Source organism: Peromyscus leucopus, chromosome 7 (genome assembly GCF_004664715.2).
Source record: "Peromyscus leucopus breed LL Stock chromosome 7, UCI_PerLeu_2.1, whole genome shotgun sequence".
Taxonomy (NCBI): Eukaryota; Metazoa; Chordata; class Mammalia; order Rodentia; family Cricetidae; genus Peromyscus; species Peromyscus leucopus.
The window spans coordinates 85957385-85983578 of NC_051069.1; the positions used below are offsets into that span (position 1 = coordinate 85957385).

The 26194-nt window shown below is 43.9% G+C and overlaps 1 protein-coding gene across 1 annotated transcript in view; it reads right to left on the reverse strand.

Moving 5' to 3' along the window:
- The window catches only part of Clstn2 (calsyntenin 2), a 611344-nt gene that overhangs the window by 62967 nt on the left and 522183 nt on the right, over nt 1-26194 (reverse strand). Inside the window, exon 18 of the mRNA XM_028866060.1 lies at nt 24610-24792. Coding sequence (XP_028721893.1) covers nt 24610-24792 — 183 coding nt within the window. The remainder of the gene's footprint in view (nt 1-24609; nt 24793-26194) is intronic.

Sequence of the window (26194 nt, forward strand, 5' to 3'; positions counted from 1 at the left end):
TATAAATTAGAATCTTGTTTTCCTGAAATATTAATCTGTGTCTTAAGTTTTTGTTCTTTCTTTTTTAAAGTCTATGGCTGATGGTAATAATTCAAACCACTGGAGAACGTCCTGGCAGAGATGATTAAGGTTTGGTAGACTCTTTATGGAATAGTCCTCATATGGTGGGAGGCCCTGCCTTCCGTGGGAAGAGTGGTAGTTTGTTTTCAGACTCCTCAGCCTTTCCCATCTATGTTTATTTCTATTCCACGCACCTGACAATCCATCTGCCTCCCTAGCCACCCAGCATATTCACAGAGAGTGTGAATGAAACAGATGTTCCAATAAGCACCTCACTGCTACTGAACAGAAAATCAGGAAGACACACAGACAAGGATCTTCCTTTCACAGAGAAACAATGAAAACTCATACAGAGAAATGGATGCAAAGTGAAAACCATGGTTGTCCGTACTGATATTCACTCAACCAAATTTTCTTGACCGAAGGGCAAAATAGCCAAGGTTCCCAGTTGCTGAGCTAAGGGTCAGTGCTTGACTGGGCTGAGGAGGCCGTTGTTGGTTTGGTATTGTAGTTCCAGTATTCAGCTTGGAATTCAGAATATAGTGTGGACCCAGGAAGAGTACTCAGCAATGGGTACCTCCTCTCAAGGATGGGGACACAAATAGGTTTTAATTCATTCACATAGCATTTTCTGAGCCTTAGTCATTTTTTGGAGATCATTCATGTCGTTGAGTGAACACGTTTCTCCTAGGTAGATGACTGAGCTGGACCAGCTGAGTCCATTTTAGGTATTGCCAAAGAGTTTTCTAGAGCTTCCACTCCCACAAGCAATATTCAAGCTTTCTGATTGCTCTATGTCTCTGCCAGATACCTGTATTGTCCACTTTTCTTTTATTTTTAGAAGTTCTACTAGGTGTAGGGTAGTTCATTATGGATTTTATTGACATTTCCCAGACATTTAATAAAGCTGAACACCTTTTCATGTGTGTTTTGACCATTTGGATAATACTATTTATAAAATTACTTGTTTGAGCCTTCAGGGGTCTAGTGGTAGGTAGTTGTTTCATCTTTTTATTTATTGTGTTTTTAGACTCCCAGGAACAATACTTGTCAGTAAGTAGACACAAGAAATACTTCTTAAATAAATGAGTGAATCTTCTGCTCTCCTTCTCTTAACATTTTTCTCTAAATTAACTCACTTAAACTGACAAAATAATTTTTATATCATTTCAGAGCTGTGAAATCATGGTGTAATGTGCAAGTTACACATTTTCTTATACTCATTAAAATAAATGGGTGGCTATTAAGATTTTTTGAAGTCCATTCATGTAGTTCTAATATCTCTCCTTTAGTGTCATTGATGATATATTAATATCTCCCAAATTAAATGACTTGTTTCCCTTGAAACATTTAAGTGTTCCTGACATGCTGGCTCTGATGAGCCCTTCTGTAAGCAAGCCCAAGGCAAGAGTCATGAAACATATCTAGGGAAATAGCAGTGTAACCACTCGAGAGATGTGTCTGGGAAGATCACTGTGGCAAGGCAGCAGAGTGGACATAGGGCTGGATGGGTGGCAGGAGAGAGAGAGAGAGAGAGAGAGAGAGAGAGAGAGAGAGAGAGAGAGAGGGAGGGAGGGAGGGAGGGAGGGAGGGAGGGAGGGAGGGAGAGAGAGACTAAGGAGACATGGGAAAGGCAAAAAGCATTTGACTTGGGCTGTGATAGACAATCTGCATTTCAAGGTTTTAAGTGACCAACTGTACCTTGCTCTACAGATAAAAGGCTTACAGTCTATTAGGGACAAATGGCTTGCAGGGGTTATGACTGTGTGAAGTCTTATTAAATGAGCAGACTTTTCATGTCCTGCCTCTCCTTGGATAAGCTTTGCGAGATGAAATGCATAAATGATGCAGCCCAGAGAAATAGATGGTAATGAGGCTTCTTGCTGGCTTGGCCATTAACATGAATGCGCCCTGGCTCCACAAGAGCCTGGATAGGCCATCACAGCTGGGCAGAGTAGGTCATGTGACCTTTGTGAAGTGTGTGGTCCGTCCCAGGTCAGGTAGATGATCCCAGCTGAGATGCCACTCAGTGAACAGACTGCCCATTACTGAAAGGTAGGAAGGCACAGTGACTGTTCAGAATGTAGTTCTCATGGAGGTACCACATCCCACCCTGGACCTGGGCATCTGTAAAGGGTGAGAGCCTTGTCTATGATTCGGCCTCACTTTTCTGAAGTAAAAGTAAGTGGGATGCCCTTATGTGGTCAGCATGGTCCCTTTACTGCCGCTGCTTGGGACAGGTGACCCACAGGCTCAGGGCTTTTATACTCAGCCTTGGCTTGCTAGCAAGAGGTTATTTCTCCCTAAGACTTGAAACCTCCTCCCTATCTGCGTGGGGTGAGGGAATGTGAGGAGATGCAGCGATGGGTGTGGCGCACAGAGGATCTATGTGGTGTCCTGTCGGAGGGCAGGCTGCCATACTTCCAGTGTACAGCTGAACAGTAGAAAGAAGCAGTGCCCAGGGAAAGACTTACTGCTCGATATTCTTAGACTAAGCAATGGCCAGAACCCATGGAAACCATAGAGAGGATCTCAAGGCAGAAACTGAGAGGCTCCAGTGGTGAGATAACCAGTGATGCCAGGGTGTCTCCAGCCAGCCTGGCAGGGACCGCTCTGCTGGACACACGGAAAGAGTTATCACCAGTCCCTTAACACAGGGGCCCCAAGTCAGAAAGTTACACTTGGTATATACAAACAGCCCTATATGGAAACTGCTGTTGAACAGGTGGAGAAACTGAGGAACCCAGGACTCAGGCCATGCACCCTGTAGTGTCAGAGCTAGGGCTCAAACCCATGAAATCAGGTTCTAGAACTTAAGCGCTTCACTGAGCCAAGTTGCCATTTACAACTAAGTACATTTGATGGAATAACATCTTATTTCCAAGAAGCCCAAATGCTAGACTCCCCCAGGGCAGGGCAGATCTGATTCAGCCAAAATTCTCACCGGATCTGGGGCAAAGCAAGGCAAAAATAACAGTAATGCTAAAACAGTGACCATCTCTATTTAGTGGCCATCTAGCATGAATCGGATGCTTTATGTTCATATATAGTGCTCATATATAATTTGTTTTGTAAATAAGGGTATGGGGGCTGGAGGGGCTGAGTAATACTCCCAATTTCCTATACCAGAGGGTAGGTCCAGAGATATGCAGATCAAGGGCTTTCTGCTCAAAACCTATGCTCTTTTCATCGTTTTTTTAATATTTATTATGGGGGGGAGGGTGCATGCCACGGTGCATGTATGGAATTAGAGGGAAACTTGCTGATGTTGCTTCTCTCTTTCCACCATATGGGTATCAGGGGTTAACTCAGGGCACCAGCTTCAGTGGCAAGTGACTTCGCACACTGAACCATGCTGCCAACCAATGGTCGCTTATACATATTCATTTCTGCCCTCAAGAGGCCTTTTGTTCTCGCTAAGAATTCCACATGCACAACTGCCCTTCTTGGGGCCTTTGGACACGGAGCCTCATCGGTTCCATGGAAAGGGGACTGGAGCCCTCCGAATACTCCTGGCAAACCTATTCCAATATAAACTTGCCCGTTGCAGCATATCTGTAATTCACCTTTACTGACACTTGGGTATCTTCAGGAAAACAAAAGCATTAACTTTGTGCTCTATTTGGACAAAAATAATTCTTCTTTCATGTGTGTGTATATGTATGTGTCTGCATGTTCATGCATGTGTACATGTAGAGGGGCAGAGGACAATGTCGGGTATCTTCCCCATGCTCTACCTTTTCTTTCTTTATTCCCTTCCTTCCTTCCTTCCTTCCTTCCTTCCTTCCTTCCTCCCTCCCTCCCTCCCTTCCTTCCTCTCTCTCTTTTCTTTCTTCCTTCTTTCCTCCCTCCCACCCTCTCTCCCTTCCTTCCTTCTTTCTCTCTTTCTTTCTTTGAGGCAGGGTTTCTCTGTGTAGCCTTGGCTGGCCTGAACTCACTTATGTAGACCAGGCTGGCCTCAAACTCACAGAGCTCCACCTGCCTCTGCCTTGTGAGTGCTGATATCAAAGGCAGATACCACCACCCCCAGCTTCCCTGAACCTGGAGCAGAACAATTAGGCTAGACTGGCTGGTCAGCAAGTCCCCGTCTGTCTCTCCTTCCCCAGGGTTGGGATTACAGGTATGTGTTACCAAGCCTAGGTTTTTTATGTGGGTGCTGGGAATTGGTCAGGTCTTCATACACGCACAACAAATACACTGGGTCATCTCCCCGATTCCCCAAAATGATTCTTTTTAACATTTTGTAATTTATGCTTTCTTATTGTAAACAGCATCTACTCTGGGACCTTCCTATCTGGCTATCTATACTCTCGGGGACCCCAGACCCTCTACCTTCCTGGAAAAAGTATAGGTTTGATTCAAGTATCTATTTTATGTTTTCTAGTCATTTCTATTCAATCTCTCCAAGCCACAGTCAAAATGTGAATTCTAGATAATGGTGCCTTGCAGGGTGAGCCGAGACAGTAAGGTAAAGGTCAAGTGAGCCCTGCCTATGAAATTCATCTCCATGAAATCCCTAGTCAGCCTATATTGTGCTCTTCAGAGCCCAAACAGGGTCATTTATACCCCGTATTGTTAGAGTAGGCCAGCTTGCAGTAAGTGTTTCGAACTTGTCAGGTCCTGCTCTAATGCGCAGTTCCTAGAGAAGACGAGGTGACCCCTGCCGGCTAATTTTCCATCCTTCTCTCCCTTATAGTCCCAATCATAGTACTGTAAATCCATTTCTCTCCTACTCAACTTTTAGTTTCAGGGCTAAGGTTGAGCTTCACTCACTGCCATAGGACGAAGGCCTGCACACAGTGGCCCTTGGTGCATACTGCTCTTCCTGCTGAAATACAAAGATGTTGAACCATGCAGCATTTAATGAAGTATTGGAGAGCGGGCTTACTCATCGCTACACCTACACCAGCAATTGGCGTTCTGCGTTCTCCCAGCTGCTCAGAAGGGTACACTTCCTTGTACCCCAAACTTAACCACTCTCCCCTCCCCCGGGACCCACTTCCTTGGCATCCATAGGCTTTGCTTCTCTAGTTTTAGCTCTTGTGTCTGTAACAGTCTAACAGAATTGACCACTAAAAAACTGACTGTTTCCCAAGTCTTTTGAAATCTAAAGATTCCTCCTTTGTTACTTTTATTCCCCAACAATGCATCTATAGAAGAGACCTGAGCAAGTGAAAAACAGAAGTTCTGAGTCTGGATTCTGTTATTTGCACACTCATGTGTAGTTTAAAGTGTTCTTCTGTCCTTGTTTTCCCTGTAATTAGGCAACAGGATCCAAGTACACCCTGGTCATAATTGGCACCAACTTCAGAAACAGCTATTTTCACCCGAATTTCTTTTGGTGGAAATTGTATTTTAGGACCACAACTACATACTGAGAACAAAGAATACTGTGGCGCTAGGAACCACTGTATACTCTAGTTCTCACTAGAGCGGCATTTCATACAGAGAAGCTCCAGGAACTCAGCACCATGACTGTGCTTATTCTGTCTATAGTCATCCATCTCGTGTCTATCACCCATCTGTCTGTCTGTCTATCTATCTATCTATCTATCTATCTATCTATCTATCTATCTATCTACCTACCTACCTACCTACCTACCTATCCATCCACATACATACATACATATATCTTACAGGTAAGAAAACAGGCTCACAGAGATGAAAAGACTCACTCAAGGTCACTCTGGTAATATAGGACAGAAATGAGCTGATCTGAGAGGTTACAGAGTCTGTGGGCCTTAATGAATATTTGCCTCTAAAATACAGTTTTATTTTAAAACTTATCTTGCTCAGGACTTACTCATGAGTGGGTGACTGAAAAAGTGTGGGACTCAATGGGCAGTGTGTAAACACAACATAGTTCTGCATTTGGCTCCCACTTCTTTTGGATTCCCAGCAATATACATTATTTTTTTATTTTGCTAGACATGGAAAAGACATATTTTTAGCATTTCAGAATAAGCCTGAAGGCATATTTTTACTGGTGGCTTATGAGACTCATTTTATTCCTATGCTTAGAGATAGAAAAGAACCATGGTTGGTTATCAGAAGATTCTTCAAGCAATTCAAATCCCAAATCACATTTATGTTCCAACCGTGGGCTCACTTTTTGAGTCCAGATAATAGATAAGAGTGTATCTTTGCTTTGTGTTCAAATAGCTATAACTTCATTGCCTGCCCCCTGTGTTTATGACAATAATAAAACCTCTGACAAGGTGGCAGTTCATGGGAATCTGTGTAGCTTTTATAACAGGAAAGGACAGAGGCTGATGGGAAGGTCTTGGTTTCCAGGACAACCTATAGGAGGATGTGGGCTGCTCAACATCCAATACTGCATACAATACCGAGGAGACAGAGGCTAGGATCTCCTCCTGGAGGAGGCTGGCACATGTGGATCTATGGAGTCAAGTACAGAGATGCTTCTAGCACTGTCCTCTGCCTTTATCTTTGGGTACTGGAGTCAGGAGAGAAGCAGAATAAGTGATACTTCATCCTCACTAATGGGAAGGCATAGAGGACAGATGTGGCTCTTTCTTTAACTTAGACTAGTAGGAGGAAATTACTGGGAAGCCTCCATGGGGCTGTCTCAGAAACCAGTATGGAAAAGCCAATGGCCCACACACCTGAAGGCAACTGACGGGGGTTTCAAAGAAATTTCCAAATAAATATGCAACACTGCTGAGGCTCTGTGGACACCCTCAGCTCATGTGTTCTTCCTATAGTTTCCCCTTTGTGTTTCAGTTCATGTCTGGAACCACCAAGCTTGCAGACCTTATCACTGATTCACACCCAGGACCTATACACACTATTTGAATAAGCAGCCATTCTGAGTACAGAGGGATAAATGATGCTCAGTCCACCCTTGGCAGTACTGCAGCCCTCTCAGAGCCTTAGCAGGGGTCCACATCCAGACAAGGCCAATGCCACTGCCTGCAGCCCTAAGAGCAGTGTACTCTGCCCTCTTGGGCATTCTCCATATCATCACACTCACCTCATTAGTGTTCTTGCCTCTTCTCTCAAACCCAACCCTCAGGATTTTCTGTCTAGGTGCTCTCAAATTCTGTTTCATGGTAACTAAGCAACCTATATTCTAAAGTAGTATGTTTGATGTAGGCTAGGGTTTGAGGATGTTGTCTGAGAGCTTGACTTCTGTCTTCTTAATAGTGGTCCACACCCATGAACAATGACTTTCAACTGCCAGCGCCTTGGCCTTTCTGTCTGTCGGCTTTAAGAAATCTACAGTCTTCCAAGCTTAGACTTTTTGCCTGCATGGTCTTTTCATCTTCCAGTGTCTAACCTCAAGCAGGCTTTCTTGAGGTTATGCGTCTTTATCATATCACAGCATACTTATGATGAACATTCTAACACTTCACAGAAAACATGAGTACCTCGGATCATTATAACTTAGTTAACACTGCCATCGTGATCCCACTCACTGCACCTTCCTCCATTGCATGCCATGCAGTTCACTGCCAGAACCGCTGCACCTGCAGCTAAGCATGTAGAGAAGCTGAGAAGGAAGGAGACTGAGTCCTTACACACCCACCATTTCCAGACCTCTTCCTTCTTTCCCAATGGGCAGTTCTGTTGGAATCTCACTTCCTTTTTACTAGAAGGACTTCCCTGGCCATTCCTTTGTTTTTTGATCTCCAAAATGGTCAGTAAAATTTTGCTTGTTACTTCATATTGCTTGCTTTCCTGCATGGGACATTATTTTTTTCTGAGTATTTTCAAGATAGGCACCCTTATTTTTGGTATTCAACAGGTTGTAGACAATATGATTAGATTTGTTTCCTTTGTATCATTAAGCCTGGAGCTTGCTGATCTCCTCTAATCTTTAAAATGATATTTTCAACAAATTTGAAACAATTTATACCATCACTGCCTGGCATACCTTTTCCAGGTCACCTGTAAACTCACCTATTTAATTTAGATATTGAATTCTCCACCTAGGCTTTCTAAGTTTACTTGTAGCTGGTATTTCTCCATTCATCTGTTCGATTCATTGACTATGACAACCTCTACTTTAAGATGTCGCTCTGGATCTTCATTTGCATTTTGTTGTTAGTTCATGTAGCTAACAAATTTTGTTACACTGAACCCTGGGTTGATACTGTGGCTTCTGTTGTTATTCTGGGCGATTGCTGACTTTAGTTAAATGACTAGCTGACCCCCTAGCCCTTGCAGATGTTGGGCTTTATGTTTTATTGAGGATTGTTTGTTTGTTGTTTTTGTTTACCCTTAGGCCTGGGGCCAGCCCTTCAACCCTGGCACACGCTCGTTAATCTCCACGAGTGCCTCTTCTGGCATTTCCCTGCAAAACCCCAGATGGTCCCTCAGCTTTTCTTACTTAGAAAAATTCCAAACTGTGGCTCCTTTGCAGTGCCCAGTGGCTACGATGTCTGCGCTGGTTTTCTGAATTCCTGGTGTTGCTGTTCCCAGGCTCTGCGGCTTCCCCTGTGCACACAGTTCACAGTGTGCTTGACAATTTGAAGGATTCAAACCGTGTTCAGGTTTTCAGCTCCCTTCCTGCCTCCCCATCATTTCTGGTATTTGCCCTTTCCGTTTCTAACAACCCTGGCATTTCTCGGTGCCTTAGCACTTCAAGTTGAGGGAGTACAGCCTCTGTCTCTCTCTCTTCCCTTCCTTCCTCCACCCCTCGCTTTCTTCTTTCGTTTTTTTTTCAATTATTATTAATATATAATAGCTTTACTAAATATGATTATACTTCCTCATATTCATTCATTGTAAGCATGCAAGTCAAGGGTTTTTAATAAATTCATACTGCCAGGCAATCATCATCTAATCCAGTTTTAGAACGTCAGCATCCTACAATAAAATTGTCTGTTTTCACCCTGAGCCCAGCCCTAGGCAGCACAGGCCTGTCTTCTGCATCCACAGAATTGCCTTTATGGGAGTTTCCTATACACGAAGTCATGCAGCGTGTCTGCTCTGTATTTTGGTCTTTTCAGTTATTTATCTTAAAAAAAATTCTAAATACCATTCAGAGAATGAATATTAAAAAGTTTGGTGGATTTGGGCTTCTTCTTCAGTGTCCCTTGGAATATATATATATATATCCAAACTGGTACTTGTATGTCTCTTCAGGAACCACAGTGTAGATCAGATTAGGCCATACAGCTAAGCTGGAAAATTAACATACATTTACTCTGAACACATATTTAGGTTAGACACTGAGTTAAAGATGAGGGGATCAGATATCCCGGGGGTAGTGAGGGAACTGAGCCAGTGAACAAGCCAGTGCAGTAAAGTGCAGGGGAAGCTTCAGTGAGTCTTTGTAATCTCTCCCCACAATGGATGTCAAGTCGGCTCTCTATTGTGGAGGGAGTCAGGGGTCCACCAGGGATTGTGGCCCGTGAGGACAGGATTGACAGATGAACCAGGCACATGGCTTGTCACAGAGCAGGGATGACTTACTTCCATGACACATTGTTTTTCATCTTCTAAGCGAGGCAGACAGGTTCACAATAGTGCTGTCCAGTCTGCCTGTGCTACTGGCAATGTCGTGTCAACAAACCATTTCTGTGGCTTTCTGCTTAGATCAACAAATGAAGACATATGGTGACGGTTTGGCTCTGCCAAGCTACATAAATCTCAACAAAATAAAAGCATAATGGTAAGCAACATGAAGCTTTACAGAATGGTGGGCTTGGTCTAACACTTCAGTCAAATTACATCCATTCCCAGAGCAGCAGAACTCATCAAATAGGCAAGTGTGGACTACAGAAGTAACTGTGCAGATTACACCTAATGCTTATAAATCAGGAGTTCTGGAGTGTGATACAATAGCATCTAGCAAATTCTAGTTTCCTTTTCGTTTCTTAAAGGTAGTGTGTTACTATGTAATAGTTTGTCATTCATGCCTCCAAGGCCACAAAAAGCCAAGGCAATCATAAGGCTTGCTTGTCTTTTGATTCCCATTTCTGTTGCCTCAAGAAAGTTACCATCTTCCAAGAAACCAAGGGATGCAGTTGCTGCTTCATAATGAGGCCTTGCTTCCTTCTAAATATGCACTGATTGTCAAGGTGATGGAGGAGGTTCATTATTTAGAGGCATAATTAAAGGGCACTTCCTTTAGCTAAACTAATGAGCAGTAAGTGCTGCAATATTTGCATGTTTAGACATTAAGGATGGAAACAGATGACTCGGAGGAGATTAGGAGGAAGCAGGGAAGGTAGAACAAATTAATCTCACCACTGGGCCTCCAGGGTTATTGCTTTTCAAGACTTCCTCAAAGGAGAGGTCTTCTCTGGGAAGTTGCTCTACTGTCTTCTCTTGTTTTATGGCATGAACAACTGTCTCATTACTATTCCTCAGAAGTAAGGTCACCGTGGTGGTTTGAATGAGAATGTCTCCCACTCGCAGATGCTTGAATCCTTGGTCCCCAGTTGGCACTGCCATTTGGGTGGCTTTAGTATGTGCAGCCTTCCTGGAGGAAGTAGAGTACTGGGGATGGGCTTTGAGGTTTCAAAAGCCTCAGGACATTCCCAGTGCACTTTCTCTGCTTCTTGCTTATGGTTCAAGACGTGAGTGGCTTCTGTCCTCAACTTCCTGTCCCTGTTGCCATCCATTCCCTCTGCCATCATGCACTCCAACCCTCTTGAACCACGAGTCTAAATAAACCCTTTCTTCTTTAAGTTGTCTTGGTCACAGTGTTACATCACAGCAATAGAAAAGTACCCAATACAGTAATAGCTGCTTCAAAAAATGCTAATGCATGATTCCTACTCGATTGATCTGGAAACCTGTTTCCGGGTGGACTTTTGTGCCTTGTTCTAAATGCTTGCGGCCATCATGGATATTGGCTTATTCTTGTTAGCTTGTATATTCATGAAGATGATAAATGCTCTTGTGTCAAGAAGAGTGACTTTTTTTTGAGCCAAATCTAACATCCCTTCATGATAAAAGTCCTAGGATTCAGGGGAGTTATATTTCAACACAATAAAGGCAATATACAACAACCCCAAAGCTTAAACCATATTAAATGGAGAAAAAACTAATTGTCCACTAAAATCAGGAATGTCCACCTTTTTCCCTCCTATTCAATACAGTGCTTGGAGTCTTAGCTGGAGCAATAAGGGGAGAGGAAAAGGATGAAAAATGGCGGGGGTGTCAAATTACCCTTCTTTTCAGATGGTATGATTCTATACATAAAAGACCCCCAAAGACTCCACCAGAAAACTCCTACAGTGGGAAACCTATTCAGCAGACTAGCAGGACACAAAATTAGCACAGAAAAACCAGTGGCCTTTCTACACTAATGACAAGCATACCAAGAAAGAAAGAAAGGAAACAATCCCATTCACAATAGTCTCAAAAAATCTTACCAAGGATGTGGGAGCTTACAGTGAAAGTTCAAGGCACTGAAGCAAGAAATAGAAGTTGTCAGAAGACAGAAAGACACCGCTCCCCATGCCCATGGATCTACCAGTAGAATTGATATTGTGAAAATGGTCATCCTACCAAAAGAAATCTACAGGGTCAATGCAATCCTCATCAAAATTCCATGAAATTCTTCACAGACTCTGGAAAAACATTTTTTAACAATTCATGTGGAAACAGCACACACACACACACACACACACACACACACACACACACACACACACCAAAACAAAAGACAAAACAAACAAAAACAAAAACCAGAAGAAATCAGGATAGCCAAAGCAGTCCTGAACAATAAAAACAATAATGATCCCTGATTTGAAGTTATACTACACAGCCACAGTAAGAAAACATTACAATATGGCATTAAAACAGACACACTGAAAAAGATGATAGAACTGAGGATCCATACGTAAGCCCACACTTTTATAGTCATCTGATGTTTGACAGAGTCCAGCCATGTTTATTGAAGAAAAGACAGCAGCTTCAACAAATGGTTCTGGCCAATCTAGATGGCTACTAGATCCTTGGCTCTCACTTTGCACAAAACTCAACTCTGAATGGATCAACAACCTCAATGTAAGATATGATACTCTGACTCTGATAGAGGAGAAGTCGGGGAAATACTTCAATTTATGGACATAAGAAAACATTTTCTAAGTAGGTTCCTGGTAACATGGACATTAAGACCAGCAATTGACACACGGGACCACATGAAGCTAAAAAGCTTCTCTGTACTGCAAAGGGAGCCATCATTCGAGTGAAGAGTCAGTCTATGGAATGGAAAAAAAATTTTTTTTTACTAGCTGTACATCTGACAGAGGGTTAACTAGCATCTAGATTATACAAAGAACTCAATAAGGTAAACACCAAAACAAACAAAAAAACAAAAACCACTCTGTTTTAAATTGTAGCTAAGTAGAAAGGTCTCAAAAAAAAAATAAAAATGTCTGAGAAATATTTTCTTAAATGTTAAACATTTTTATCCATTGGGAAATGCAAATTAAACTACTTTGAGATTTCATCTTACTCTGGTAAGAATGGCTAAGTTGTTGTTTTTTTTTTTTATGACAACAAATACACTTATTCACTGTTAGTAGGAGTGGAAATTGGTGCAGTCACTATGGAAACCAGTGTGGAAGTTCTTCAAAAAACCAGGGAGAGGTAGATCTACCATATGATCCCACCATACCATTCCTGGGCATATCCCCAGAGGACTCTATATCTTACTCCGGAGATAGTTGCTCATCCATGGCCATAGTTGCATTATTCAAAATAGATTTTAAAAAATGGAAATAGCCTAGATGACCATCAACTGATAAATAGATGAAAATGTGGTTCTCACATATTATTCAGCTGCAAAGAAAAATGGATCTGTGAAATTTGCAGGCAAATGATTAGAGCTGGAAACTACCAGTCTGCTGAGGTAATCCAGACTCAGAAAGACAAATGCGATACATCCTCTCTCATATACAGATGCTAGCTTTGAATCTTTAGATATGCATGTTTAAATTTGAGTACCCATAAAGTCAGGAAAATGGCAAGGGCCAATGAGCGGGGAAAGGGAGGGAGGAGGAGATTTCAAAGTAAATAGATAGAATGAAAATTGCTAAGGATAAGAAGTTGCTAAGAATAAGAAAAGGGGAATAATGGAATAGGAAGGCTTAAGGCTTATGGGAGATGATAATATTTAAGATGACAAAAAAAAATAAAAATTGCCATATTGAACCCCACTACTGTAGAAGCTTTCTAAATATATAAAAGAAGTTAAATTGAGTTATCCTATAATGGAGAGACAATACATCTCCTGAGTATTAGTAAATGGAAAGTTTAGTGCCATGTATGGATTGCCTCTCTTTGAGCTGCTCATTAGTGGGGTTCCACAGACAACCCCTGCCCCCAAAATTGCAGGCTGTTGCCATTGCTCTTGGATACCTTCCAGAACTTGATGGTAAGACCTATTGGAGATGATACCACATACTTGAGTCCTAGGACATGGAGAAGTCCAGCTGGCACCAAGCTGGAGGCTTCGTCCCTACTTAGTTTTCACACTGCTGGAAGGTGGGATGCACACTACTGGGAGAAAAAAGATATCAACAGACTTACCCAGCTGTGAACTATGCAAGCTACAATCATGACTGGCCTGTCAGTGTATGCATACTGGTACAACAGTGTCATGAATGTTATGGGAGTGACCAACCACTCACTTTCTGATTGGGTTTAAGGCTTGTTCCAAAACATGGAACTCATGCCTCATACCATTAACTGGGCCAAAAACTTTTGGCTGGATAGATTATAAGCCTTAGAGCAAAACCTAGTAGCATTATTATGGTAAATGGACAAAGCATTAAACTGCCCCCCAAGTTCTTTTTTTGTTTTGTTTTGTTTTTGTTTTTCAAGACAGGGTTTCTCTGTGTAGCTTTGGTGCCTGCTGTGGGATGGTCTGTATGTCAAATAAAACACTGATTGGCCAGTGGCCAGGCAGGAAGTAGGTGGGACAAGGAGAGAGGAGAATTCTGGGAAGTGGAAGGCTGAGGCGGAGAGACACTGCCAGCTGCAGCCATGACTAGCAGCATGTGAAGACACCGGTAAGCCACCAACCACGTGGCAAGGTATAGATTTATGGAAATGGATTAATTTAAGATATAAGAACAGTTAGCAAGAAGCCTGCCATGGCCATACAGTTTGTAAGCAATATAAGTCTCTGTGTTTACTTGGTTGGGTCTGAGCGGCTGTGGGACTGGCGGGTGACAAAGATTTGTCCTGACTGTGGGCAAGGCAGGAAAACTCTAGCTACAGGTGCCTGTCCTGAATCTTGCTCTGTAGACCAGGCTGGCCTCGAACTTACAGAGATCCACCTAGCTTCTGTCTCCTGAGTGTTGGGATTAAAGGCATGAGCCACTACCTCCCAGCTTCCAAGTTCTCATTTTTATAACCATAGATTAGTGAATCTTTTAGTCCGCATCAGATAATCTGTTTTAACAGAGAATGTCCATTAATGCAGAGACACACAACTGGTTTACATGCAGAGAATTAGAGACTATAAAGTGCTCTAAAGGGAAACTCTTCCTCTCAAAACTCGGGGATCATCATGGGAGCAAGAATGGAAAGAATTCCTAAGCAAAACAGTATTGTCTGGCCATGACAGGGCTGTTGTGCACATGAATCCAAAGTAATTGGGACTGCATTTATGAGACTTCATGAGATCAAGACAGCTCAGCATATGTGAGAGAAGCCTCTGAGGAACTACTGGAAAGTTATGACTGTTGTGGGAAGGAAAGTTAGTTTTCTTCAGGCATTCAGACCTCGAGAGGCTACCCATGCCCCAGTAGATGGTCTTACCCCCATAGACATACAGGAAGCACTGATCTACTCAGTTGGTTTAAAAAAATGCATGAAGTTGGGACAGGAAAGTAGTGGAGGGAATAAGGAGAATTTGAAGAGGAGGGAACAATGGGGTAGATCTGACCAAAACGCATTATATACATATATGAAATTCTTAAACACAGCAGCAAGGATTCCTGTGATCTTCAGAACTAGACTGAACCACCCTCAAGCGCTCGCCCCCGGGTCAGTGTATTACATAGTTAATATGCAGCCCTGACGCACTACAACAACCAATCACATTTTAAAATGGTGCCTTTTATCCTCTCAGGGTATGGGCATTTTAAGGTCATGTTCAAGGCTCTTCTATCTGTCAAGTTAGAACTGTGGACGCTCCTTGCTGTCTTGTTCTTCATCCCTAACTTGGGTACTAGGCCTAGATTTTGTATAGTTAAAGATTTTGTAGAGTTAAAGTAAAGTGCCTATTATGAAATAGCCAACGTAATGGTGATTCCAAGGCTCCTCAATGCACAGGGATGTCTTACTGATCAATGGCCTCACCTTTCCATTGGTGAAGGGGATAAGGAAGGGGATTATCATTAGAATTGGCCATTTTACAATAAGATTCGACTATGCTAATTTCTTGTCTTTTCAGAGAGTGGAAACTATCAGTCACACAACTAAAGCAAACATTTGGGTTCTATGCCAGGGCATCAGCTCCCTTCTTTCCCACTGGCACTGATGCCTGGAAGAAACTGGAAAGGCAGGAGCAGGACTCAGCCAAGTTGCCTCTGTCAGGACCACCTGAGGCTCTGGCAGCTTAAGTCATTATCCGGAGGGTTATTTCATTTACTGAACATCTTTAACTGTGTTGACACTGTTTCTCATTCAGCAATAAAATGATATTCTTTTTAATGTTGCTTTATCACCTTCTTTTTCAAACTGCTTTTAAATATGTATTAAGGGCTGTCTGTTGAAAACACAGTCATTGCCTCTGGGCAGAGAAACAGGCTAAAACACACATAATGATTTCCTAGGAGTGAGAAGCTTTGTTGAGCAGGTGCTACTCAGGGAAAAGGGACCTGAGAAGGGTGGGGTCTGCCACCCAGGAGCAGCAGCTTGTAGATCAGTTAGCAGCATTTGAGTGGTATAGGAAGGCCACCTTGCAGCTCTGGACTCCAGCAGGCGGAGAGAATGAGGGGTGCTGGGGCTGCAGTAGGGAAGAAGGGAGACTTGCTCCTCTGGGCTCCACACTCTGCAGCCTGATCCATGCTTTGGCATGGGATCTTCTGAAGAAAATGAAAGAAAATCTTTTGAGTAATGAGAGAAAGGCAGTTGCAACCGGGTTTTCAAGTAAATGGCTTGAAGGTGGGACTGAGCGATAAGTAGAACCTCTCAGTGATGAGATGGTGTCCCCGGGAGACACTGATGGGATTATCAACTCCGGGGCTTTTCCTTTGGTTAGATATGTGGATGCTATTCTATCTAGTGCTGCTGAGCAATGCTTCACTGACGCCTTCTGCTTGCTATTCGCGTTGGTCTTCTGTTGATGTCCTTTAGTCTTGGCAGCTCCTCCCCACAGAAGTCTCTACATAATCATAGTAGTCTCTTCCTGCTAACTGCCTACCTGTGACCCGGCACTTCATTGGTGACAAGAGGCACCTCTAGTAGAGGCTGAATGTCACTAGGACAATGACTCTGGGTTACAAGAAAGATCCAGTGAGGAGACTGAGTCAGGAAAGGAGGGGAATCCAGTTAAATGAACATTGCTGATGTCATTATTGTAGACTGTGGCGATTTCTTCCTCTGGGTCCTCTGAGAACGTTCAGGGCACTTCTTATAATTACTTCCTACCTCAGAGCAAGGTGATCCTTCCTTGCTTGGAGGCAAAAGGGACTCCAGGACAGTAACACTGCCCCTCCTCCTAGGTTGTAGCTAGTAGACTGATATTGTCATGGAGGAAGCCCTGAGATGGCAGATTTAAAGGCATAGTGGTGTGTGAGTTTCTCTACTTTGGGGAAGCACCAGTGATATCCAGAGAATTTGTGTGAGCCAGTGTTTTGGGTTTTTTTTGGGGGAAAAAAGACACCTAAGAGAAACAATTTAAAGGAGAAACTATTTGTTTGAGTTAATGGTTTCTAAGGTTTCAGTTAAGGTGGATTGGATCTATGGCTTTGGGTCTGAAGGGAGACAGAATATGACAGTGGTGGCAGTTTAAGGTGGAGATGGTTATTCACCTCATGGTGGCCATGAAGCAGAAGGACAGAGAAGAAGGGTCCAGGAACAAGATGTACACTTCAGAGGCTAATTCCAGGGACATACTTCCTCCAATCAGGCCCCACCTCCTGACAGTCCATTAGGCCATGAGTTCAATGGATTATAGCCCATTGATGAAATTAGAACCCCCACAATGCAATCGGGTCTCAAAAGGCTCATCAGTTAGAAACCAAGCCTTCCACACACGAGTCTTTGGGGAACAGTTTCAGATTTAAATCAGCACAGTGTCAGTTCATATTAGCTTGATCAACTTTAAGCTGGGGAAAAAAAAGCTCTGTCAAGAGAAAGAGGATTTTTCTGATTCGGGTCTAGCATTTCCAGACTCAAACATAGTGTGCACTCTTTCTTCTGATGAAGTCAGGATCTTTTCTCTTTCTGCTTGCCAGTCCCTTAGGCTAAAGTATAATACATCTCAGAGAGGAAGGACAGCCCTGCATCTGTCCCCCTTGTTATAGCCTTATCTGGAGGTTAGAGAGGAACCCTGCTGGGTAGCAAGCCAGGCATAAGCTGTGAAGGGGGTCATTGTTAGGCAGCTTCCTCCTCCCTCTGTCCTAGGGCCTTTCTTGAAATAGAGGGGCTCAGGAGACCTGTGGCTGGGGCATCTACACTGGTATGCAGAGGACTCTATAGGCCTGTTGTGAAAACATGGCTCAGGGTCACCTCAGTAAGATGCAAGGAGATGGGACGTGGCTTGATTTATGATTCCAAGACCTCCCCGAGGCTCACAGTGATGTATTAGTTTCCTTTTGCTGCTATAACAAATCACCTCTAACTTTGTGGCTTAAAACAACATAGATTTATGATCTTATAGTTTTGGAGGTCAGAGGATGAATAAGTTTCAGTAGACTAAAATCACGTGTCAGCATGACCATATCCCCTCTGGGGGGTCTAGAGGGGAAAGTTTTCCACTTTGTAAAGGTTGCCAAATTCCTTGGCTCATGGCCTCCCACACTCTAGTGCATCACGTTGGCCCTCTCCTTCCATCTTTACATTTTCGGGCACTCCTTCTGATGCCTTCCTGTCATTTAGCCTCTTGTCGTTACACTGGTCCCATAGAAACAATCCAGAACAGTCTATGCATCTCAAGATCTTTAACAGCTCCCAGATACACACACCCTTTTGCCATGTAAGGGAATACACCCACATGGGGTAGGCGTCAGAAGATAAACGCCATTTTTGTGGCTGCCTCAAGTAAGGAGGCACGACACAGAGGAAATCAGGGAGGGAGCTGTGCAGCAGGGACCAATGGCATGACGAAAGGTTGCTGCCAGGCGAATTTAAGACGGAGGGAACTTGGCTCAGCAATGGGCTGCATGCCACCATCTCTCAAAGAAAACAGAGCAAATGGAGTAAGCATGCCTCTCACTACTTTTCCAGAGACTAGATCACCCAGTACCTGCAGTGCTGACCTGAGAGGAAGGAGTATGCCTCGAGGATCTGAGGACCATTCTCTATCAACACTGTGAAGCCATGTAGCCACCTCTCCCCCAAGAACTAGAAGATCTGTTGGAGGTGGAAAGAGGCTGGGGAGGGGTGGGTTCCGAGGAGATCAGGGGCTAGTTCTTGTTCCTACATATAGAGAATTAAAGTATCTAGTTCTCTTTGTATATGGCAGTGAGGGTCATTGCATTTGGAACTCTTTTGGGTACACATTGTAGACTCAAAATAACCATGCAATTGGTCTCTTCAAAGAACCTCTTTTGGATTCTACCTGCATGAGAAAACAGAGGTTCCATTCAGCCTTCCCTGTCTGCTTGGGATGCCTGCCCCCAAGTGAAGATAGGCATCACTGAAGACAGCTTACAGGTAGGGATGCTCAGCAGGGCAGTGATACCACATTAGAAGAGACAATGCCAGTGTGTCCAGGATTGAGTCTTTAATAGCAGAATTAGAGTGCTAACAATGCCCAATTATTTTGCTCATTAAGATGACTGGTCTGGACTGGGCTGACTATTCTCTAATTAACTCCTTGGCACTGGCTATAATAATGATTGAACTAACCCATTTGACTCCCAGTGTGGCTGAATGGGCAAAGCAAGGAAACTGACTTTGCATCATTCTATCACTTCATCTCCAGGAATAAAGGATGTGGTCTTTCTTCATCTTCTTCTAGGAGCTTTCGTGTTCTGTGTAAGAACAATGGACTTCATAGGCAAAGGCCTTGGCTCAAGACAAATGTGTGTAAATCCTGGTTGTGGAAAAATCCAGGCCTGTGACTATCTCCTTTATGCAGAAAGATAAAGATCACTGTGAACACTAGTGGCCTGGATGAAGGGAGTCCATGTGCTCATAGCCCTCCCGTCTTGATGTGGCCTGGGAGTGTTGGCTGCCCTGCATAATTCCCTATCCAGGGAGATGAGCCATGGAGCTGGGAGAATGAGGCGCTTTACGAAAGGTACAAGTAGAGGCCAAGGAGCTGGCACCCAGGGTAAAGATCCTGTCGCCCAAGCATGAGGCCCTGGGTTTGGATCCCTGGAATCCATGTGAAGCCAGAAATAGTAGAGCAAGTCTGAGATCCAAGCACTCCTATGGCATGATGGGAGGGAGAGATAGAAAAATCTCGGAAAACTTAGGAGACAGCTAACACAGCATAGTGGCAATCAGAGACGTTATCTCCTGTGTCATGGCATGTATGCACCTGAATTCACACACACACACACACACACACACACACACACACACACACACACACACACACACACACGGAGATTTCTTTTTAGAAGAAGGACGTAAGGATATCATAAGCTTCATTTATGAAGATTCAGATTTCCAAAGAGAAAGTTTTTTGTTGTTGTTGTTTTTTAAACATCTAAAGTGCCTTCCTTCATTCATTAAACAAACTCTGCCTAGTGGCCAGAAGATAAAGGTATACTGCAGAATTTTTGGATGGGCCTCATGATATACATTTTTGAATGAGACCATATTAAACATTGGGGTAGCTTACATGAAAACCTGATCTCCAGCTTCCAGACAACTGAAAATAGATTTCGTATGGCCTGGAGATGAATCTGTAATTCACCCAGCCAGGCCTCCGGCTTCACCTGGCTGGGCCTCTCTAAGCCTTCTGCCTCTTTCAGCAGTCCACAGTTTTTAGAGTCTGGGACTCCTGCAGGAGAATGTTGCCAGGGAACATTCATCGGCCATGAACCAGGAGATCAGTGAGCTTCCTCAGAGTGAGTCATACCCTGCTGTCTCTGTCCCTGGTGCACAAGCAAGATGATGGCTAACCAAAGGAGAACCAATTTCTGCCTCTCATGGGCTCTGTGTTCTTCATGGATACATTGTTTTCCTCATATGAACTGGGACACCCGTGCTCTTTCTGATTCACTGAGGCTGTCACTCAATGTCACTCCGATGGGGAGTACCACAGAATACTATTCTAATACCAACCAATGGGAAGACGATCAGAACTTACAACACTGAATCAACCATATCCAGATAATATTAAAGCCAAGAGGCCCGTGGATTGATAAACCTTACCTGTGTGTGCTGGGAGCTCTTGTCTGAGTTTGCACATGACTGGCTGCCTGGACTGAGGGATTTGCATAAGTAGATCCTGAGTAAAAATCCTATTAAAATGACATTCTCCTTGCTGTTAGTATCACTTTAGGGAGATGCCCTGGATTCTCAGAGGCATTTCCTAAGGCTGTCTGGTTAGGTTTACAGGTTATTCATGTACCTTGGCAAAGATCTTCTGGAATATGAGTATATGAAAAAGGGGTAGAAACATGTGATGTCTCTGGGGTCATGAGTAATGGCTTCACTCCTGGCCACCCCTGGAGAGCTGTGTGGGAAACATCCTGTGCATTGTACCCTGGCTTCAATGCCATGGAGGAGCCAGTTGTTCAAATGCACCTATCTGGAGTTGAGTCCTAGCATGGCTTTGAAGATGGGGACAGGGGGCAGTAGTCCCTGTCACTGGCCCCATGTATTGGTCTAGCCAGGGCTACATTTGCTTGAATGTAATGTGGTGTATGTCATATCAGACTTTCCAAGTTTGCCCACCCATAACACCCATGGTCTTATATTGAGTAATGGATACTTTGATTATGGCCTGTTGGACTGGGAGTGGCATGACACTAAAATCTAATTGGATGTAATTCCTGCCTGCTCTGCTATTCCTGAATTCTAACACTTGGGTCCCATTCGCTGTCTGTCATCCTAGATGCCTGGCTCTGCACGTGGACCTTTCCATTCCAATGTTCCTTCCGGAAGTTCCTTAGGCTCTTGTTCACAGGGCAACATCAGACAGCCCTGCCTCCTGTCCCTACCAGGTGTCCTGCTTTCCAACCATGCACTGACTGCGTGAGACTTTCTGATCCGTGATCATGGAAGCTTCTGGATAGGAGAGGCTGCTAGTTCTGTACTGACTTGGGAATGAAACACCGAGTAAGCTACTTAGGGCAGAAATCAAAAAGTCCCAGCAGGCATGAGAACCATAAGAGGCTTTGAGAATTTACCAGGTAGGCCAGGAGTTTAATTGCATAAGACATGTTAGACCAGGTTGAATTCTCTTTGGCAAAGGCCAGCTACAAGTTCACTGGTGGTTAATCCAACTGGATCTTTGAAATAAGCTAACAGGATAACAAGATGAACACTGTTTAAGGACCAGAGAAGAAGAAAAAAAATGGCTCCGTGAAATGAATCAAATGTTCATCATCAGAAGTTTTTAGAGAGCTCTCTGGGTTTTTCTTCTCCCCATCCCTCTCTTTCTTCCCTCCTCCCTGGCCTCACTGTGTCTGTCCCTCCACAACCCTTCACTGTTGTGCAGACATTTTCTGGGCATCAATGAAGTGCTCAGAGCTACCCTGTCCACTGTAAAGCTGGGGATGGGTAAGACACCACCCTACTCCCAGGAGCTCGGCACTAAGGGAGCTGACAGGAGGGATAACTGTATGACAGCAGTTATCATACAGATAACTGTATGGTGGCAGAGAAGCTTCATCGGGTCTGTGTGTTCCATGCAAGAAACTTCTGGTAAGGTTCCAACATCGCAGGGAGCTGAGCAAGGAGGAAGGTGCTTCTGTGGGCTGGCTGTATACATCCCTGGGGTGCCAGCACATGTACTCCCGAGAGTTCCTGTGCCCTCCTCACTACAGCCTCCTTCCTTTACCTGGCAAACATCCTCGTGAGCTGGGGCATCTGATAGCAAGGACTCCTTCAACTTTCAGAAGATTCATTTCTTTAGTACAGAAGGGCTGCACACTGAACTCTGTCCTCCCCAAACTGGCAGTCTGAAGTTCTAAACCTTGGTATATTTGGAGATATGGCCTGAGGCAGGCAACCAATTTGAAACGAGGGAGTGAGAGTTGGGACTTCATATAACAAGGCTGGTTCCTTTTGAGAGGAGCAGGTATGGGAGAGTCATCTTTCTCTCTGGAACAGGGAACAAAATGGATAAAAGGGGTCCTCTGCAGCCAAGAAAACAGCTCTCCTTAGGACATGTGTTGATGAACACTTTGACCTTACATTTCCTAGGCTTCTTGACCATGTGAGAGCACATTTCTCTCTCTTAAGCCATGCAGCCCAGGGTGCTTGGTGAAGGGAGCCTGAGTGGAGTTAGATGCAAACAAAGAGAACTTAAGTCGAGTTCTTGGTTTCCATGACGACTACAAATATTTTGCGTAATAGGCATAATTCTTATCTATTAATTAATCAATTTTACATTTTAAATCAGCATGTTCACCACAGGAATAGCTTGAGAGAAAGAGCAGGTGCTGACCACGGCTTTCTGTGAGCCCTTGGTAAGTCACTAGGCCTGGAGTCTCCTGCCTGGAAATCCCCCTGGAAAGCTTGCAGCGGAGCTGGGAATGGCCTCATCTATGCAGCCTGTCTGGGACAGAGCAGGCCAAAGAAAAAAAAGGAACATCCATGGGAGCCAGGTAATTTGGAAAATGCTCAGTGACTCAGCCCCTCCCTAAATGTCTGGCTTTCAGAATTGCTACATTCACTATATATTTATCTACACAACCAGGATCCCTTCTTTGTCTATTTTTAATTTCCAACCCTGCAACTTCATTTGCCTGTATCCTTGTTTCTCAATCCCATCTCAGAAAATGCCTCGGGGTATCTATAATTATCTCCACCAGTATGGCAATGTTCTTATTAAAGAACTCCTCACAATATGGAATTTATTTTAATTCACTTCAATTTGTATTATATATTTTAAAACATCCCATAAAAACCATCTGGCACGTCAGGACATAGCTGGGAGGTTGCTGAGAAATCATATAAACAATGTCAAGATTTTACCATTCCTCCAAGCCCCAGAATTCCTAACACAAAGAAATGCAGATGAACACATATGCTGTCTTTTCAATCTCCCAGGATCCAGCAGGGTAACATTTTCTGAGATCAGGCCAGACAGTTGCCACTGGCTCCCCACACTGTCCTTGCTTTTCTCACACTGCAGAGGTTCCATTAGAGGAAATTCCTGGGGCTGAGGAATCTGGGTCCCACAGAGCATACTTGTGAGCATCTGTGAGAATGGAAGGGGTGGCAATCACTCCCATCTCAGTATGAGGAAGTTCTCGCTGAGGTCAGTCCCACCGGGAGCCAGGGGAGGGGGTTAGGAGAAGACAGGGAAGAGGCAGAGTAATTAGGAGACAGAAAACACAGGATTATGAAACACTCAGTGGTAGAGAAGGGAGAAAATAGGTCTGTGGGCCACAGCACACACAGCTTCGGGTAAAGTTGGAGTAGAATGAAAGCAAAACAAGAGGGTGAGGTCTGAGGCATTGGGGACTATAAAATGGGCATCATTAACTGACATCTCACCCCTGTCTCTTAGCATTCTCTCTTTTGCTGATTTAATACTGTTTTTAAAAAATAAAACCCCTCCCACTTTCACCTCTACAGGAAGGCCATATTGGTCATACTTCCTCATTGTTAAGTGCTCTCCCCCCTGAAAGGAGTACTCTCTGGTAGTCTCGGTGCTGTACAGCCCTCTGGAACACACACTTCAAAGCTCTGGACTCAACCAGACACATGGCTTGTCGTGGGGAAGTGTGATGTACCAGGCCCTGTGATCAAGCCATAAAGCACCAGTGAGTCAGATTTTCCACTTCAGAAAAAAGCAGACACTGCTAACAATGCTCCATGTCATTACTTCCTTCAAAGTCCTCAGGTCTCTGTTCTCCATCACCTGTCACCAAAAGCAAGTCATACTATCGCCCAAAGGAGGAAGGAACACATCAAAGGTGAGACCTGAGGCTCACTGACATGCAGAGATCATCAGCTGGGCCTGGGGTCAGGACAAACATCTTCCCATGAGCTTAAACAAGAGTAGGTGGAGCAGGCGCACAGGTGCTCAGGTCCTGTGGCATCTCAGCTGGCACATGTGGCCCTTTTCCCTCTTACTGGCTTTCATGGGAGCAGCTTCCATCCTGACGTAAGATGCTGGGTGCCTTCCTGAACTGACTTTCCCCAAACCAAGAAACCTAGCAGACCTGGAGAGAGCCTGCCCACTGCCACTGCCCCGGGAGCAAACGGATGGTCCCTGCAGAGGAGAGAGGAGAAGGCATGCCCTGAGAGCCTCACCTGGTCCAGCTTCCAGTGAAACTCTGCAGGACGGAAGGTGTCTGCCTGGTCGAAGTCCTTCCGCAGGAGGAAGACGAGGCGGCAGTTGTGAACATACAGGGCGTAGTGATGTCGGTTCATTTCTGAAAGGCAGAAATGGGGTCGGGGCATGAGAGAATCTCTGTCTGCTTCTACCCAAAGAGTCTTCCGTTATGTTGCTAGGCACAGCTTAGAAGACAAAGAAATGGTCTCTCTCATTTTCACATCTATAGTTGGTTTTGATGGATTTTCCAGAACATATTTGGGGGAAGACTTTGAAATGGAGTAAGCCCTGGGAGGGCCAGAGAAAAACTTCTTCGGAGAAGCTACTTTGCCTTTTGACACTGGCCCAACCTCTACTCCATCATATCCCAGTGAACAGTGATTATGTTGGCAAGCTCATGGTGTGGTACTTACAGAGGATTTCTGTCAATCACGTCTGCTGTGGGATGTTGTTCTGCATGCTGTGAATATGTGTTGCTCTGATTAGTTGATGAGTTATAATTATAATTTTCTTTGGTTTATGATAAAAGATAAATTAGATATGAAACATTAAACTCACAAATATAGGATAGATGGTAGAATATTCTCCAATTTTGCCAAATACAAATAGACTAGATATTGCAACTGTAATTCTCGCTTGATAACTGTTTTGTTATATGTAATTTTACTATGTTAAAGTTAAAATCTTCCTTTTTGATTAGACAGAAAAGGGCAAGTGCTGTGGGATGTTGTTCTGTGAATATGTGTTGCTCTGATTGGTTGAAAAATAAAACTCTGATTGGCCAGTAGCCAGGCAGAAAGTATAGGCAAGGTGAGCAGACAAGGAGAATTCTGGAAAGAGGAAGGCTGAGTCAGGAGTCACTAGCCAGACACAGAAGAAACAAGATAACAAGGCAGAACTGAGAAAAGGTACTAAGCCATGTGGCTAAACATAAACAAAAATTATGGGTTAAATTAAGTATAAGATCTAGTCAGTAATAAGCCTGAGCTAATGGCCAAGCAGTTATAATTAATATAAGCCTCTGTGTGCTTACTTGGAAGACACGAATGGGAGAGATTTGTCTCAACTAACCAGGACACAGAAAAACTTCAGCTACACATATCAGCTTCTCTGGGCTCCTCCAGCATGGCTGGTTTCTCCTGGAGTTCTGGGATTTGTTTTATTTTGTCAGTCGACACAGTGGCCACAGAACTCATCTCTTTGTCTCCCTAATCTATGCTAAGAGGGGCTGCCTTGTTTTTAGCTGCTAGGAGGAGACAAATTGATTTTCCAGCATTAGACATAACTCTGTGGCTCTTCAAAGCGATGAATAATCCCCGCCTCCCCAGGCACAGCGATCAATCAATGAACCTTTCCCTCCTCTGATATAAAAACTTCCTTACTGCTTAGGAAATCTTATGTCATGGTTTTAGCCATGACACTTAGAGCCACAAGACACTACCAATTGGCAGGAGAGGAGCTATTCTGTACCAACACAGAGAAAGCACTTTTTACTTGGCTGTAGAACACAGAGAAATTTACTAGGATGCATGTGTACTCTAAGTGGGTAAATGAGTACATGGG